A 20000-nucleotide genomic window follows, 5' to 3' on the forward strand; every position below is an offset into this window, starting at 1 on the left:
TTGTAACAGCAAGCCATGGCCCCAAGGTTGAGAACTTGTAATCTAGAGGAATCTTGTAGGTATTAATAATGAAAATTAAAATATGACAATAATAATAACAATGATTATGATAAGAGGGCGATATTTAGAATAATAACAACAATAGTAAGTATTATAATGTTAATTCATGATGACGATGATAACAAAAGTCGTCATAACAAAAAGAAAAGAAATGGTATTATTTACTACTCTTGATGATAATGATGAGAAGGAGATTAAGTTGTTAATCTGTTTTAGACACGAGCATTGGGGGAGATAATCTGCTCCGATGTCTATCCAGCAAAGCGAAACATGTAAAATGCTTGTTGATCCCTAATCCTTTTTATAATCACACGGAGTTATCCCTTCTGTTCACTAGTTTTTTTCTTAAACTTTCCCTCTGTTCAACACATTTTTTTCTAAAGTTCATTTTTTCATCTTTACTGCTTTTCTGTAATTAATTCCTTTTCTGTTTATTACTTGTTTCATCACTTCCCATCTGTTGCATAAGAACATAAGAATGAAGGAGACTGCAAGCGACCATAAGACCTATACTAGGTAGTTCCATATACCTTACCACCTATCATACCTATCCATAAAGTTATCTAACCTTCTCTTAAAACAACCGATAGTTTCAGCGCTCACTACATGGTTCCTCAGTTTGTTCCATTTATTAACCCCTCTATTGGTAAACCAGTTTTTGCCCATTTCATTCTTAAACCTAAATTTGTCCAATTTAAATCCATTAGTACGAGTGCTGCTCTGCTGACTTAATATGATGACCTTGCCTGCATCACCCACCCACCATATTTTTTTTTTCTATTTCATTATTACCTCAACATGACCCCCTCCCCCGTCGCCTTGTCCCCCTCTTTCCAACATCGACTACCCCTCCCCATGCATCAAAAGCGCTCACGAGTCTTCATTTTTCCTGTAGCATATTATCGCTTTTCCGCTCACTCCTTTGTTTCCCAGCGGTCTGTCCCTTCCCACGTTCCTCCATTACATCCCGGTGCATTGCTTTAGCTTCCATTGCCTATCGCCGCCCGCTCTTCTTCTTCTTCTTCTTCTTCTTCTTCTTCTTCTTCTTCTTCTTCTTCTTCTTCTTCTTCTTCTTCTTCTTCTTCTTCTTCTTCTTCTTCTTCTTCTTCTTCTTCTTCTTCTTCTTCTTCTTCTTCTTCTTCTTCTTCTTCTTCTTCTTCTTTTCCTCTCCATATTCTTCTTCTTCTTCTTCTTCTTCTTCTTCTACTTCATCTTCTTTTTTCTTCTTCGTCTTCTTCTTCTTTTTCATCTTCTTCTTCTTCTTCTTCTTCTTCTCCATCTTCTTCTTCATCTTCTTCTTCTGTGACAACTCTTGACGCTTGTACTTTTGGCGAAGTAAGTTCTTCAACATTTCCTGGTATTCCACCTCAGGTTCTGGTAACAGAAACCCTTGCATTAATTTCTTATTGGCTCCTGTCACCAATTATGGATGCCTTTCGATTTATATTTGAAACATATTGTTGTGGGTATGCATGTGTACTTGTATTTACCTAGTTGTATTTTACGGGACGGGAGCTATGCTCGTTGTGACCCGTTTTCGTATCTCTCCACATCCAGTTTATTCTTGAACTCGTGTATAGTTCTGGCATTCACTGTTTCACTGTTTAGTTTCTTCCAGACATCGACCACTCTGTGCGGGAAACTGGTCTTTTTCAGGTCTCTTCTGTAACTGTCCTTCTTTAGCTTCTTATCGTGTCCTCTTGTTTCTCTCTTGTCCCATTTCAATAGGTCATTTCTATCGAGAACTTCCATCCCTTTCATAATTCTGAAAATGGTCAACAGGTCGCCTCTTTCCCTTCTCTGTTCCAATGTTGACAGCTGTACTTTTTCCAATATTTGTTCATATGTCAAATTTGACAGTGTGGGTGCCATCTTAGTCGCCGCTCTTTGGATCATTTCTAATTTCTTTGTGTTTTTCTGTGTGCTTGGTGCCCACATTGATATAGCATATTCTAGTTTCGGTCTTATCAATGTAGTAATTATTTTCTTAACCATCTCTTCACCCATGTAGTCGAAGGCCACTTTCATTGATCTTAATAAGTTGTAAGTCTCTTCGAATAATTTATTTACATGTTTGTCAGGTGTCAAGTCTATTGAGATGATTACTCTTAGGTCCCTCTCTGAGTTTACTTTCTTTACTTCTTTGTTCCCAATCGTATATTTTCCCGAAACTCTGTTTTTGCCTCTTCCAAATTCCATCTCGTATTTCTGGCTGTATTCCCATACTTTATCTAGGTCATCTTGTAGCGATCTACAATCTTCTTCTGTTTTCACTCTCTTGAGTAATTTGGTATCGTCGGCAACAAAATTTATGTAACAATTTACTCCTTCGTCCATATCATTTATGTATATGGCAAACATTAAAGGAGCTAAAACAGAGCCTTGTGGGACGCCACTTTTTACATCTTCCTATTTCGAACTTTTGTCTCTAAGTCTCTCATTTTTCTCCCAGTCAAGAAGTCCTTCACCCATTCCAATAGTTTACCTTGAATTCCTCCTATTTTTTTTCAATTTTACTTATTAATTTTTTGTGTGGTACCTCGTCAAAAGCTTTCTGCAAATCCAGAAAGGCGCAGTCTGCCCATCCATCTCTTTCTTGTATTATCTCAATTAGTCTCGAGTAAAAGCAGATTAGATTTGTGGTGCACGATCTTCCACTTCTAAAACCAAATTGTTTTCTGGTTTATTATTTTATTTTCTTCCAAGTATTTGCTCCATCTGTTCCTGATAATCTTTTCTCATATTTTTGCTACTGTGCTTGTGAGGGACACCGGTCTAAAGTTTGTAGGATCTTCCCTGTTTCCTCCTTTGTGCATTGGTACTATGTTTGCATTTTTCCAATCTTGCGGTACCTTTCCCTCTTTTAATTAGAAGTCTATTATCTTGTGTATTTTATCTGTCAGTTCGTCTATACACTCTTTCAATATCCAATTGGCAATTTCATCTGGTCCGTGCGACTTTCTGACATCTAGGTTTTTTACTTGGTCTCTTATTTCCCTCTGTGTTATTTTTATTTCCTTCATCATAGGTGAACTTTCCAGTGTGTTTTTTTTTTTTTTTGTGTGTGTGTGTGTGTGTGTGTGTGTGTGTGTGTGTGTGTGTGTGTGTGTGTGTGTGTGTGTGTGTGTGTGTGTGTGTGTGTGTGTGTGTGTGTGTGTGTGTGTGTGTGTGTGTGTGTGTGTGTGTGTGTGTGTGTGTGTGTGTGTGTGTGTGTGTGTGTGTGTGTGTGTGTGTTTAGGTGCTTGTCCATATGTAAAGGTAGATGCGTGTTTACGAATATATATGTGTATTTTATGTGCGGATATAGATACAAATGTGACCATAAGTGTGCACATACAAATGTGCAACTGCATGTGTATTATCTACCTACTTAATGCGAGATACAGTGGCCTGAATCAGTCAGGATGTAGATTTAATCTAGAAGTAGATAGAAACAATCCCATCAACCGCGTAGTCGATAAGTGGAATGAATTTCCTTCAATAAATAAAATTCTTTTTCTTGTTCATACTCCTCCTTCTTCTTCTTCCTCTCCCTCTTCCACCTCCTCCTCTTTTTCCTCTTGTGTCTCCTTCTCTTCCCCCTTTATCATGTATCCTCCTTTCACTCCCCCTCACTCCATAATCACACCGTTTCCTCTCCCATGTGGAGGGCACCTATTCCTCCTGCCGTGTGGAGGACACCTATTCCTCCATCCCTCCCAATGCAAAACTTCTTATTTAACATCTTATTCTTACTCCTTCTCCTCCGTACATCGTTCCTCCAATATGAGAGACCTCCCGTACTCCGCCTCCTTACACAAAGACCACGTTTGTTACTCCGCATGAAATCTCTTCCATATGCAGAGTCCAGAAACAGAGGGGCATCCCCGCCACTTTGACTGGTTTCGAGTTGAGTACAGATATACATACAGAGGAGACTTACGCCTTTTATGATCCGATTTTCACTCGAAACCACTAAAAGTGGCAGGGATGCCTCTCTGTTTCAGGACGCTTCATATTACCTCCATCCATGAGAGACATTAGCACTGTAGAGTACCTGTTTATTCTTTCTCTCACACTAAAAGATGATCACATTAAACCTCCATCTATGGAAGACATTAGCATTAATAAGTACCTTTCTCTCGCAGTGAATGATGATCACATTAAGCCTGTGACGGAACAGAGGCTGGTAGCATCTTGAGTGAATGAAGGAAGAACCTTTGGTAATTCTTTGTTCCTTCCTCTGCAGTGGAAAACGATTACTTTGAGTCTGCGGTGCTGCGGAGGCTGGAAGGATCCCGGGGGCGAAGCTGAGGAGTGGAGTACCTCAAGGTGCGCGATGAGATCCCAGTCGGCTCACCCGTCAGACTCCTCCATTGCCCTCACCGTCCACCCGCCGCTCTACCCGCCAGGGAAGATCCTTCACGTCGTCAGGAGCCACCCGGAGAAGAAACAGTATGTTTGGGGAATGAGGGTTCTGAATTCGGGAGGTGGGGTTCGGACTTCAAAAGATACAGTTTTAAGTTAGGAAGAGTGGGATTCTGGGAGGGAATGTATATCCGAGTTTAGAAGATACAATTAGGACTTCGGAAGATATTTCGAGTTTATAAGATGCAATTCCGAGTTCGGAAAATACAAATCCGAGTTCAGAAACTGTGATTCCGAGTTCTGGAGACATGATTCCGAGTTTGGGAGATGGACTTTCTAGTTTAGGAGATGGACTTCCGAGTTATGAATATGCCATTCCAAGTTTGAGAGATGCAATTCCGAGTTAGAAAGATGTCGTCCCTGTTTTGGAAGATAAAGATACAAGTTCGGGAAATTATTCTGAGATCGGGAAATGTGATGTTCAGATTTGGTTGATGTTTCATGCGTTTAGGATGATTGATTATGAGTTTTGCGTTTAAGTTTGAGGGACGGGATTATGGTTATGAGTTCTTAGGGATCTCATCGTAAGACAGCAATAACCAGCACTTCTTTCCTTGGGGACAACATCGGACAGAAGAGGCAGTACAGATTTAAAGAGGGTATTAGGAAAAATTACTAAGTCAATATTTGTCATTTATTTACTAATATATTTATCTATTTGTTTATTTGTTTCAGTTGAGCCGAGCGGGTTAGAGCGTCGCTACTTGCGACAGAGGTCGAGGTGACAACAGTTCGAATTACCACCAGCGAGTTGGGCCAAGGATATGGTTTATTAAATTCCACGAAAAAAAAAGTCCTCTGTAAAGGGCACCGTCTTAGCTTCCTAATAATGTGGATTTCGCGACCTAAAACCGAAAATCTTATCTATTAATTTATTGAGAAGAGATTAGTTTTCAGTCATGAAAGAGAGCTGCGTGCCTCTGGTCCATAAGGGTGTCACCAAGTTCCATATTAATTACATCAGTTTTATCCAGTCACTACCACTTACGGGGATTTCTTATTATACCTTTGAGAATGGTACAAGGCTATGTCATACCCTTTTTTTTATGTGGACTCGCAGTAATGGATTTAAATTGGACAAATTTATATTCAAGAAGGAAATAGGCAAGAACTGGCTTACCAATAGAGTGGGCAACTCAAGGCTAGATAACTTTTTGGGTGGGGATTATCGGCGGTAATGGACATAGAACTGCCTACTGTAGGCCTTACAGTCTCTTGCAGTCTCCTTCATTCTTATGTTATGTACGAATATGTTCTCTCTTTTGCAAGACTTTTCCGAGCAAATTTGGATTCAATTCGGTTTAACGCCGTGAACTCCCTCTATCAGGAGGCTAGAACGGTGCCCCTTATCGACTTTGTAGCGTGGAATTGAATGAACTGGCCGCAACTAGTGATACTCTAACCCGATCGGGCGCGCAAAATGAATTTTTGATAAAAATAATGGAATTATTCCAAGAACAAATCTCTGCCGTATATATGCAAAGTATAATTCTATCAGTCACTCCAACCCGTTTTCTATATGATATATATATATATATATATATATATATATATATATATATATATATATGTGTGTGTGTGTGTGTGTGTGTGTGTGTGTGTGTGTGTGTGTGTGTGTGTGTATGTATATATATATAATATATATATATAATATATATATATATATATATATATATATATATATATATATATATATAAATATATATATAATTTCGTGTAAATACTTAAAAGGTGAGGGAGCGTGTGGGTTTGCTGAAAGCAGATAGTTTAATACATACTATGAAATTAAAAATTGAAATAATAATGATAATGATAATAATAAGATAATAATAATGATATAAAATGATCCTTTAGATATACAAAAAAAAAATTGTACAACAGACGTTTCTGTTAAAGAAGGGACCCCCTTTGAAAGGGATCGCAGTCGACGACACCCACAAACCAATACACCACCACTACCAATGGCGTAATATCAGTCTTGTTTATGACATCATGCCGTGTGAAAAATGCGACAATGACGTCATTGTCTCTTTTGACCAATGCGACTATGACGTCATAGCACCTCACCAATGCGGCTTTCACGCTGTCCTCTCCACTTTCATTGCATCAATGACGTCTTATTGTGTGAAGAATGCGATTATGACGTCATGACACTTCACCAATGCGACATTCAAGCAATCCAGCCCACTAGCAACACATCGATGACGTCATATCATGTGACTAATACGACGCTCGGGCCGTGACGTCATAATAGCCTTTGGCCAATGTGGTGCCATCGTTGTGTCGTCTATACTTACTCTCCATCGATGACGTCACTCCCGATTGTCATTTGTCTTTTCGTATCTTGTTCTTTATGCGTCCCGCGGCGTGTATAAATGGCTTCGCCTTTCCCCTTTTCTCTTTTTTTTATAGAAATATTTCCGTTCATTCTCCTTTACCGACCGCGTCTGTGTGTGTGTGTTTTTTCAGTTTTCTATTTTCAATTATTTCTCTTTTTGTGAACACATTTGGTCAGTTGCACCGCATCCGGCGTTATTGAACTCGCTCCTCCCACATGAAGAAGGTCAGGAGCGTACGCCGAGAGGCGCCTAGTGTATGTATGTATATATTTGTTGAGACATTCTGACAGGTTGACGTAAGTGGAGTAGGAAACACAGGAGTCTGAATCTGAGTTTATTCCTGACTAGTTTCGCAGGTATGCTTTTTCAAGAAGCATACCTACGAATCTAGTCAGGAATAAACTCAGACTAAGACTCCTGTGTTTCCTACTCCACTTACGTATGTATGTATGTATACTCGTATATACATATATAAGGAGCTTATAAAGTCCGTGTGCAATTTAGAGTACTTATAACTTTCTCACTGTACATGATTATGACAAAAAAAAATTATATTTTTCAATGTTTCCAACATGCCTACCATCATTACGTATTTGAAAATGCACAAGGACTTTATAATCTTCATGTATATCCAATTTTATATATATATATATATATATATATATATATTATATATATATATATATATATATATATATATATATATATACTAATTTTCGTGACATTTTACTTTGTACGTCCCATACCTTTTCGAAACGATATTTTCCTCGTGGATAGGTCTATTTACGTGTGCGTGTGTGTATTTTGTGTGTGTGTATGTGTGTTTTGTGTGTGTGTGTGTGTGTGTGTGTGTGTGTGTGTGTGTGTGTGTGTGTGTGTGTGTGTGTGTGTGTGTGTGTGTGTGTGTGTGTGTGTGTGTGTGTGTGTGTGTGTGTGTGTGTGTGTGTGTGTGTGTGTGTGTGTGTGTGTGCGTGCGTGCGCGTGCGTGTTTCAGTGTGCATTTATATCTACACCCGCGTGAGTACCTATTGTACAACTTGTAGATTTATACAAAATTTGTAAAACAACATTGTGGATGAAGGGTCACCCCACGGACGACCCTTCATCCATGAGGAGCTAAAATGAAAGGAAAACAAAATGGTGGTGGGTGGGAGTGGGTGCGTGCCTTTGACTTTGGCTACCCCCCTTATAAGGGGGGAAGAGGACCGCCCTTGGTCTATAGATAGGTAGATAAAATAGGAGAGTAATTTATATAAACATTCACTCGAAGTCATTTCAGTCTTTTTTTTTCAAGAATCAGCAAGGCAAGCATTAAAAGGTTATCTACCTATCTACACACCAAGGGTCTCTTTCCCCCTTATAAGGGAGGTAGCCAAAGTCAAAGGCACGCATCCAATCCCATCCATTCCACATTCCCCTCCATTACCCTTTCCTCCCTCTCATATTAGCTCCTCGTGGATGACGGGTCATCCCGGTCTCCTGCCCACTTCCAGGGTCGGAAGTAATGCAGCAAGACATACCACAACCACAGCAGGGCGGTGGCGGTGTTGTGTCTTGCTGCATTGCTTTAAAAGATGGCTTTATGTGGTTTTTTTTTTTCACTTCTCTTCAGGTCGTGGTGTTCATCACAGTCTCCTGTGTACCAAGCAGTTTGGGTCGACAACAAAGACTTCGATGAGGTTCTCATCTCCCCTTGTATGATCCAGGACCACATGCCAGATACAGTTCTCACGGCTCTCACGAAGGTAGACTCTCACACGCTCTCTCACTCTCTCTCTATCAATCTCTCTCTCACCGACCTCTTCTCTCTACCTCACTCACTCGCCCTACCTTGTCCTCTGTTCCTCTTTTTATACATAATGTGTCACATCACCGTACTATTTGTATGTACCCTACCGATTCCTGTACATCTATGAGGCTTCCGGCTTTTTTGTTAAGTTCTTTTGCTTCTCAATCCATGGACAGTGGAATATACAAAACCTAGATTGTGGTGAAAGAATACAAAAGTTCACCCCTTCGCCGGGTACAATGTTTACCGTTTTCTCTGTTTGCATGTCGACGTCCTCAAAGAAAACCAGAATCTAGGAAGACCGACATGGCGTATATTTTGGGTTTCTTTGCTTTCTCTTAGCTTTATATGTCAGCCAGCACTATAAGAAAAAGACATTTTGTCTTTTTCTGAGAAAACTGACACATTTTGTACAAATATTTTCCCACCATATGGCTAACAATATACTAATGCTGCTTCACTAATAAGAACAAAAAAGATTGCATTATCTTAGCTTTTAATTTACATGAATTCTTCGCATAATAAGTAACCATTGCTGAGCCAAAATTTCCTGGTAATTCAAATGGTAGGGCATATACCAATTTCAATATTTGTGTAAATAATACCTGAATTATCAATTGAAATCAAAGCCGCAGGATTTCAGCTCTACTTAGCTTTACAATATAAATAGATAAAGAAATCATAAATCAACAACGGTTTTCATGGCGTTTTTTACAGTATGTATGTATATATATATATATATATATATATATATATATATATATATATATATGTTTTTGCATATTCTTCATCTTTATATATTTTGGGTCTTACTTGAACGCTTTTACACTTTAAACAATGTCTGATTCTTTACGAAAACCAAACAAAATTGCATCACGTTGACTTCCGCTGACAAACCGACTCTGAAGCTTAAAGGATTATCACACTGGGCTTCCAAGGGCTTCATCGGCGTCGACCATTGAGGTTTCGTATGAGTAAAATCGACTTCGGGTACAATATATTTTTTTTTTTTTTTCAAATTTCCAAATAACAAATTATTTTTCCGTCATATATATCAAAGCTGATGAACTAAGAGATCGTAAAATGTCGGAGGAAAAGTAGCCCAGTATGATAACCCCTTTAGAAACGTATACAGTCTTCACCAGAAAGTCCTACTTGTTAGATGTCGTTCAAACTGACGCCAGACGATTTTGTTCAGCTCGGGAGCAAATCCTGAATCTGGTTTCCATTCACTCAATACAAATTTTGGGCAGTTAGCCAGATCAAAATGTAAATAGGATGATGGTACAATGGTGGACAGATGAGACTAATAATAGTAGCCACCACCACCCCCACTACCACCGCCAAGTTATTGCAACAACCAGTAACCCCATTTTAGTCTCATTAGGACTATAGGGAAAGGGTTCCCAACCTACGACCCATATCCTGTTTGTTAGGTGTGTCCACAGAATGGTCAAAAACTGAAGGTCCTTTATAGGAACCCCTAGTTTAGCCAGGGCACCTTAATTTGGACCATATCTGGTCACAGAATGAATGCTACGAAAATGGTCCACAGACAGAGAGTGGCCCAGTAGTCCGTTAGATTTGTGCACAATATAATAAGACCCTTCTTTTTTTCAACTTGACTTGGAACAAAGAACAAGCATATACAACCAACTTTGGATTAGTCCAGCGGATATGTGACCAATATATATGTATATACCAAACCCTGCATTTTTTAGTAATAACAACATTACTTGGAACAAAGTTAGAACCAACGCAAGAAGTACGCAGCAAGTCCCCGAAAATCACGACCACGTGGTTATGAGCTCGACACTGTATCCAATGGGCTACCGCAAGGATTTATTATTAAAACATGAATATAGGCACAAAACGTATGTTTACATTGAAAGAACTCGTGATTTATTATGAAAAAGGCCTTTAGTGCAGGCCATTTGTTCCAAATATGGTTGCTATTACTAAAAAGAAATAATGCAGGGTTTGGTATATATTGTGTATATATCCGATGGACTCTCTCTCTCTCTCTCTCTCTCTCTCTCTCTCTCTCTCTCTCTCTCTCTCTCTCTCTCTCTCTCTCTCTCTCTCTCTCTCTCTCTCTCTCTCTCTCTCTCTCTCTCTCTCTCAAACACACACACACACACACACATACACACACACACACACACACACACACACACACACACACACACACACACACACACACACACACACACACGCACACACACATGCACACGCACGTACACACGCACACACGCACACACACACACACACGCACACACACATGCACACGCACGCACACACACACGCGCGCACACGCACGTACTTCTCGTGGCGCAGTGGTTAGAGTTTCCGGCTGCCACCAAGGCGGTCAGGGTTCGAATCCCGCTCAGGGCTGGAATAATTTCAGTATCGCTGCGCTGTGGGTTGTTACTCCAACTCTCGTGGGCGGGGAGTTGGGTGTGTGTGTGCGTGTAAGGTCACACCATCACCCATAGGTCGGTCATATATGAGCTCTGAGCTCTTCTCCGGGAGGGAAATAGCTGTCAATCACAAGTCCAACACGTGATCCAAGAATTTTAAGCTTGATTTTGGATTGAAGTTTCAAATTATTTCGACCAAAATGCCTTTAAGCTAAGAAGGGTCTTTAGACATTTGATTCTGACAAGCGCCAGACTTGGTTCAGCTGAGACCCAGGGGTGCCAATCTCCTCGAAAATCGGAACTCGTGGACGTTAGCAAACGAACGAAAATGGACTGTGAATTCAGTATATCGTAAATTAGTTCATTGAATTGATTTATATATTTATTCGTAAACTCATTCATAGATTTATTTCATTAAAGTAGTTGATTAAATCATAAATTGAAAGCATAAATTAGTTCAGGTTTCGAAAGATTGGCAACCCTATCTACGGACTCTAATTGCCGTGAAAACAGCGGACTGGGTGCTTACTACTTCACCCATCATCTTTTTCCCACTCTTCTCCCTCCTGTACACCTGTCCCCATGTACAACCTACCTCTCTCTCTCTCTCTCTCTCTCTCTCTCTCTCTCTCTCTCTCTCTCTCTCTCTCTCTCTCTCTCTCCTTCTCTTGTTCTTCTTTTTTTGTCTTCTTTTCTTCTTTTTCGTCTTCTTCTTCTACATCTTTTTATTTTTTGTCTTCTTCTTTTCTTCTTCATAATTCCTTTATCACAATATTTCATTCTTCTTCTTCTTCTTCTTATTCTTATTCTTATTCTACATCTAATTTTTGTCTTCTTCTTCTTCCTTATCATTCCTTTATCACAGCTTTTCAAACCCCTCTCTTCTCTTCACCTATCCCTCCTTCTCCTTCTCTTCTTCTTCTTCCTCCTCATCTTCATCTTCCCCATTCTCTTCATCCTCTTCTTCCTCGCCCTTATCCTTATCCACCTGCTTTTACTTCTCCGCCACCATCCACACCTTGATACCACAACCACCATCACCTTTGTTACAACCGCCTCGCCAACCGCCAACCGCCACCGCCACCGCCACCGCCACTATTACATTACTAATCTCGGTCTCTCTGTTTTTCTTTTTCATGACAATTTTTTCTTTATCATTTGTTTTCCTTTTGACACGTGTATATGTTTACATATTTTCTCTGTTTTCATTTCCTCGTCTTCCTCTTCCCCATACACCACTGTTTTCCCTTCAATATGTCCATATTTGTATATTTGTATATTAAGTCTCTTTGGTTTGAGTTGAGTTTTTCTTTAATTTTCACAAAAATATTAGATTTATTTCTAATTTCTTAAAATATTTTTTTCTCTGAGTCAGTGCATGTGCGACCCGAAGCATTTTATTATTATTTTTATCATTTAATATTATTATTATTATTATCATTATTATCATTATTGTTGTCATTACTATTATTGTCATTATTATTATTGTTATTGTTATCATTTTCTTCAAAATTCGGTTGACTATTCCCGAGATTCAACAATTGGTATGAAATCCTAGGTGGAATGCTCACTTAGAAATCTCTTCAACCCAATGAGCGCATGACAACTTATCCTTACTCTTACCGTAGTTTTCTTTTTCTTTTTTTTTCCAAAATGCAAGTTGTCGTCGTTAGGTTCTTTTTGCAGAACTCTTGTGCATCACTGTGCTTTTCATTTCCACCATGTGTCAAAAAATATATATAAAAAATGGACCTTGAAAACCACAACACCCAAAGAGCCAAGGGAGTGAGAATACAAGACTGAGCTACGACACGTCTCCAGTAAGGACCAAAAGGTCCACCATAAAAAAAAAAAATGAATAAATAAAAAATACAAACGCATTCAGAATACTGAATGCAGAAACTGACTCAGATCTCAAAACAATCCGTCATCAAAACCCTTCAATAATTTAAACGGAACTTTAAAAACAAATTTCACGTAAATGACAAACATAATCACAGGCTACACAATCGGCCACACGTACGATTTCACTTACAAAGTCGTGATTGTAGAGTTCCCATGACCCATTTGGCTACTCCATTGTGATTCATTTGAGAGACTTAATAACTCAATTGTCTACACAATTTATTAGTTATTGAATGAATTGGGCAGGGTCATAGTAGGCAAAAAAAAAGTAGACTTTTGGACCCACAACAAGAAATAAGCAAACCCACACTCGAACAGCCAAATAACCCAAAGAGAAAAGAAAAACCATTCGTAGTCGTTGCAGCGCTTTGCAAAATTGTCTGCATAACCAGGGGAAGGATGTGTGAAATGTAGAACAAAAAAAAAAAAAAAAAAAAAAAAAACGCGGCTCGTGTTCTTGCTCCTGAGGCCAAGGTCCAGCCACCACCACCACCACCACCACCACTATTGCATGTGCTAAACCTCTTGTGATATGGTACCGCCTCCCGTGTGACACCGCGCCACCTCTACAGTGTGTTCTTCGTGTCCAGGTGTTAAGTTCAAATGATCCGAGCCCACCTTCACCAATCAGCTCCCGACATTCAAATGCTTCGCCACCATCTCTACCAACCAACTCTCTGGCAACTTATTCTGAGCCGTGCCTTCACTCCCCTTCCCACGAGTCAGGTACGGTGTTGTGGCCACTCAAAGAACTTGTATTGTGCCACGCTTAACCAGCATCTTTTTTCTTCTATTTCTGTCTGTCTATTAGCTCTCAGTCTTTCTCCTATTATATATATATATGCGGTATTTAATTGTCCTATTTTTACATGTGTATATATATACATTTATATATATATATATATATATATATATATATATATATATATATATATATGTATATGTATATATGTATGTATGTATATGTACTAATCCAGCTTTTTATCTGACGCCATGAGTAGCTGCCATGTGTCTTTTTGGCGATCGTCAAGATTATTATTGTTGTTATCATTATTATAATTATTACCATTAAACTGCTCTGAATGAAGCTCGTATGGCATTGTACTCGATTCTATACCCTTGGCATTCCAAGTCAGTTTAATTTGACTTCATTCAAAGTTGCTGTTGGCGAAATAAATGTACATCTTTCTATTATCTCTAGCAGTGGTTGATCCTGCCTGGGTGTGGAGGCTGTTTTGAATGTAGCTTGGGCATCGTGACCTAACACTAGTTCCATAAGGTCGATTTTAGATATTTTCTACTCGATTCTAACACCCTTGTGTGCGTTTCGTCTCGTGAGCATGTGGTGTGGCGATGCCTATAAGTAGGACGAAGTCATTCTCTAGCCCCGCCCCCTTTCCTTTGATGCCAGATGTCGCTACGGACTTGCTTTGTTGTAATGATTACATTTGGCTGCATGAGATTTGAATCTCTGAAGTCAGAAGTAAGATCGAGGATTAAGACAACCCAGAAGGCTAGAGTGAACAAAAAGCAGGTATGCGTTCTGGATAAAATTTATATATACTGAATATATATATATATATATATATATATATATATATATATGTATATATGTATATACATATATGTATATACATATATATATATATGTATATATATATATATATATACATATATATACATATATATATACATATATATATACATATATACATATATATACATATATATATATATATATATGTATATATATATATATATATATATATATATACATATATATATATATATATATATATCTTGGAACAAATAACTCGTAACAGTGAAGTCTATCAGATAAACAAACATGGCTGTCGCGAGCCTCGATTCGGGATCCATCAGAATGGTAGGCCGCGACGAAACATGAATGCCTTAATCATATTTCCATAACTTCCAACGAAAGACAAGAGTCGTACCCAAGCCTGTACGCTGGTGACATAATCGGAAGCGTCCTGGTCTTGTTTTCGTTTTGTTGTCGGTTCGAATCTCGCACTCCTCTCCAACTCCCAGCAGTGAGTGTTACTTGCCCCAACAGTCCAAGCGCATAACAGGGCAAAGGTGACTGTTTCGGCCGTAGTTACGCTTCTCTCTTCTTGTCCAAACTATAAATACTCTTGACTAATTAGATCATTTCATGAAATATAAGCTAACGACGGTGGTGCTAGATTAACCTCATGGATAGAAACGCCATAACAACCAATCAGCAGCCAAGTCATACAAGGGGAAACGTAATTCATTTGATTACAACTCGGCTGCAGCCAAAATGAGACGAAAAGCGCAAAATGGGTTATTTGAAACAGGCTGCAAACCATTGACGGAGTGAATGAAGTTATGGCAAATGAATTAACAAGCTTTACCAATGAGACTCGAACCTATGAATGTTTGAATGCGTTCTACAAATCAAGTTCCAAATATATATTTTTATGATTAAGTATGGTATAATGGTAACGTCCTTGCTTTGTGGTAAGCAGTCGCACATCCAAGAGTTCGAGTCCCAGTAGCAGATCTTGTTAATCCCCTGAGCGCCTTGGCTATGAATAAAATCTCCTGGCGGCAGCCAGAATATAAGGAAAAGTGCCACCTAGAAAGGAAGAGGCTATCCGCGGCAGGTTCAATTACAATTTAAGTCGATGGAGCCGTTCACACACAGCAGCTCGGTTTTTCCTTGACTACATGGTACCGCCGCGGTTTCCGGGCGGTTCAGACTGCTAGTGTGACCATGGCCTTAGTGTTCTGCTATGACAAAATGGGTCTCACTTTCGCCTCATAATCATGAAGACTTGGGTTCGATTCCCAACGGCTCCCGGCGAGTGCTACTTGCCAGGGCTCTCCGAGTACATAGGATAAAGGTGACTGCTTTTGTCACAACTTCCCGACTTACGGTGGGAGTAGGTTCGAGAAAAGGGGAGTTGGCGCACAGACACACAGGGGTAGCGATCGCCCCGCAAAGACAACATGGCAATACAATAATAAAATAACCTAATCTTTTTCAAACACAGATATTTATAAAGCAAAATAATTAACATGGGAATATATATCTATGTGCGCCACCCCTGATTTTTTTATTATTATCATTATTATTATTATTTCTTATCTATTTACTTTATTTTCTCCTAAAAACCCATCGTAACTTCGAAAAATCGGAAGTCAAATGATCATAAGGAGAAAGACTAACCGCTTCCTGAAGGGGTTACCACGCTGGCTTTCCACGGGCTTTACCATCATCGACCATTGAGAGTTCGTTTGAGTGCAAACGACTTCGATTACAATATCCTATTTTTTAAATCTCCAAATATGAAATTGTCTTTTCGTCACAAATAATGAACTAAGAGATTGTAAACCTTTACGAATGTTAGACATACCGGTGAAATGTTCTTAGAGAAGTATGTAAGATTTCGATTAGCAAAGTCATATTCTGGTTATTCACAAATGGAGGCTGGAGGTAGGATGTCGGAGGAAAAATAGCCCGGTGTGATAACCCCATAAAGCCTGTTCTTCGACTGGATTCTGTAAAGAAACATCTCGCTTGTTCCTTTGGATGGACGGGGTGGGGCAGTCTTGACTTATAAGATTAAAACAAAATAACACGATTTTTGTCAGTTATTTAATATATTTTATTTTAGTTACAACTATCTCATTGGTCTTCTACTTCTTTGGAATTAGTATTTTTAAATTTAATTCACACAGCCTCACACCTGGGCAGTACAGTCATTCACTATAATGCAGATATTGACTCTATTTTTGATGAGCTTCCATGCAGACAAGAGATTCATCCCCACTGTGGCAAAAAATATATATATACTGTATATACAAATATATCATACTGACGCAGTATAATTTTGTAGGAGCTTATTCAAAGTCACTCCTGTCAAAGTCCTTGTTTATAACCATTCTCTTTCAAATTTAGTGATCATAGAAAACGTATTCTGTCGAGCAAAGATTTACAACGATAAATATATCACGATTAACATAAAAATGAGTATTGACGATACTGAATAGCATTGCATTGTAAGACAGCTATATTCATGATTATTATACACACTAATTTGTAATATTATGCAAGTAGTTTGTAATTGTGTGACATCGCTGATCTGTCCCACTAATCAAGAAAAAATTGACATACGCAATGCAGCTAGCTATTATATAATTGACTGTATTACAATAATCTCTTAAACACATGAAAATATTTACTAAGTTCTTTTTGTGATGTACATAAATTTTCACAAGGAATTTGTGTAGATTTGTTCATGGTAGGCACACTTAAAGAAACTCCTGTGATGAAATTATTAATTTATTTAAAATTCGATTTGGATTCTTATGTAACTTCTTCCATACTGAGTGGCACTACGTAATGACCAGAGACTGAACGTACGTACACTCATAGTCTGAAGTACGTACTACAAGTGACTTTAACTGATAACTAGTTTGATCTATTTTGTTTTATTTATCTATTTATTATATTTTTTCAATGTGAGACTTAGTTACAACAGCATAGGAACAAGCATCGCATTGTACCATCACGTTCATGAATTAATAGATAAACAAATAAACAGATAAATAAACTGGGGTTTTCACGATTTTCTTTGGAATATTTACCGTCAACTCCAGTCAAGACTCGATTTAAGGAAACCTTTATTTGTTTTTTTTTGTTTTTTTGTTTTTTTAATACAGGCTGTGACGAAGTCTGAAGTTATGAAATTGTGCGTTACTGTTGCAATTGTCTTTCGTATATATGCAAGATAACGAGAATATTTTAACAAAAACATACCACACAATGTTCATTCCAGTCGGTATAAATAGATGATGATATCATTTGCTGCAGTAGACTTTTGGGTTGACTTAGCCTCGCCGATTCGCTTACCTCCGTTTGTCACCGACACGACGTCATCGGCTCATCAGAGAAAAGGGGCGGAGCTTGGAGAGCTTCAGCCTTTTTCCGCTAGATGTCTCCCTTGGTGTTAGTTGACTTTGATTAAAAAAATAAAAAAGACACTTTCCTATTAAACAGAATCCATGCTAGATGCCCATAATATTTTCTTAAGATATTTTCAGGACCTGCCAAAGATGTGTGTAGGATCTCTGCTCAAGAATGTAAGATGCATGAAGGCATCAAATATGGCATCGTGACATTTTATCCCAAATGCCTGATTTTTTTTATTCACAATTCATTGGACTTATTCACGATGCAGTTAAGATAACAAATTTTCTGAAAAATAAGAGAAAATATTCTACAATTATCGCTTTTTCCAAATGTGCAATTAATGGAAATTCGAACAATTTGAAGAATTTCGCGTCAACTTGAATGTAGAATCAGGTTTATAAGCGCCTAATAAATAAACAAGATTCAGGTCAGTGTAAAAATGAATTTGTCCAATGATACGCCTTTTCGCAATTTTACTTCTTGCTCGTGTAATAATATACATAAAAAATATGCATTTATATATCGAAAAGTATGATTTTTATAGATTCATTTATTTATTTATTTATTAGTTTATTTGTTTATTTTTGCACGGGCCCTCGTAAATATTGACAGTGAAACAGATAATTGAGCACCTGTGTTTGGCTTTTTTTCAATACTTTACCGTTCGTTTTCCTTATGTACAATCATTCATACATGAAATCTTCCTCAGCACCCATTGTTTTTAATTGTCCCCCGTCCCCCCACCATCCACCTTTCTCCCTCCCTCTTTTCACAGGTGAGAACTATAATTTTCTTTTCTTTTTTAACTCCCGCTCCCCCCCCCCAACACACACACACTACAGCAAAATCTCTGGAATCTTATCTCAGATCTTTTACACAAATAGATAAATCAAAATAGATAAAAACTGAGAAAAAGCGACATGACGTCATGTCGACTGGTCAGTTCACTGTGTAAAGAAAACTATGATGTCATGAAAAGCTACGCCTACTCGTGACGTTGTATATTTTGTTTTCTGTCTTACCTGAACTATCCTGCTCTTGTTTAGACTTTGGCATTGCAATTCTATTCAAAGAAAAGATAACATTAGAAAATTATTGTATATAAAAATCTAATGCTTAACAACGAAAAAGATTTATTCTTTACAATTCTGATATACGAGTTGTGTATCTCAGTCAACATTGCCTTCTTGCCAGTTCTAATATCACAAATCAACGCTGATGCCAAATCTAAATTATAAGACCCCCAATACACACAACCGTACTTATATGAGCGACTGTACATAGTTTCAGTAATTAATGTAAATATATACTCAAAATCATGCTTTTGGATATGTGTAATAGGTAAAATATGAAAAATAGAATTAAAAAGAAACACTTGAAAACTACAGTAGTTTCTATTGTAATACAGTATCATTGTGTGTGATATATATATATATATATATATATATATATATATATATATATATATATATATATATATCAAGGACTACTATTACACAGGACGTGCGCACCTAGATCCCTGGGTTCGCTAGCGGAGGCCATTGCTTTCTTTGTAACCTAACATTTTATATAGGACAAATATATCAACTATTGACTTATTCAGTGCAGTATAACTTAATATAAAATTTTATAGTGAAATAAGAAACTATTTTTAAGGCATTGTTATGCTCTGCAATGCCAATTTTAGCCGGACTTAACAGGTATTATTGTATGAGGTTAGTGGACACGAGGGTTGGCGATTTTTTTTTTTTTTTTTTTTTTTAATATAGAAAATCGATTCTTTTCTATCTAAATCAGATTTATTTTATTAAAATAAAAAAATCATAGATTTTAAATATTGTGGGACTGCTATCTGATATGCGATCTGATTGCTAAAGGACATTTTTAGCATATCAATATAAGGAGCAGTGTTATATAGATTTGCCATAAGTATACAAGGAACGGTATAAGCCGTATGTGAGGACGGTATGCTCAGGTTCACTCGATTCCTCCAAGAGTTTTCTCATCTTGGTGACATTGGCTGCATTGTCTGTCACAACACTTCCAATGTGACAACCAAAATCTTGTTCAGCCTTCTTGATCGAATTTTGTACAAGTTGTAGAAGATATTCAGCAGTGTG

At 38.0% G+C, this 20000-nt stretch overlaps 1 protein-coding gene across 1 annotated transcript in view; it reads left to right on the plus strand.

The window, feature by feature from the left end:
* The window catches only part of LOC143027590 (uncharacterized), a 178147-nt gene that overhangs the window by 145891 nt on the left and 12256 nt on the right, over nucleotides 1-20000 (plus strand). Inside the window, exons 11-12 of the mRNA XM_076188927.1 lie at nucleotides 4289-4494; nucleotides 8419-8551. Coding sequence (XP_076045042.1) covers nucleotides 4289-4494; nucleotides 8419-8551 — 339 coding nt within the window. The remainder of the gene's footprint in view (nucleotides 1-4288; nucleotides 4495-8418; nucleotides 8552-20000) is intronic.

The sequence above is a fragment of the Oratosquilla oratoria genome, chromosome 8 (genome assembly GCF_046742065.1).
Source record: "Oratosquilla oratoria isolate Oo_2021 chromosome 8, ASM4674206v1, whole genome shotgun sequence".
Classification (NCBI taxonomy): Eukaryota; Metazoa; Arthropoda; class Malacostraca; order Stomatopoda; family Squillidae; genus Oratosquilla; species Oratosquilla oratoria.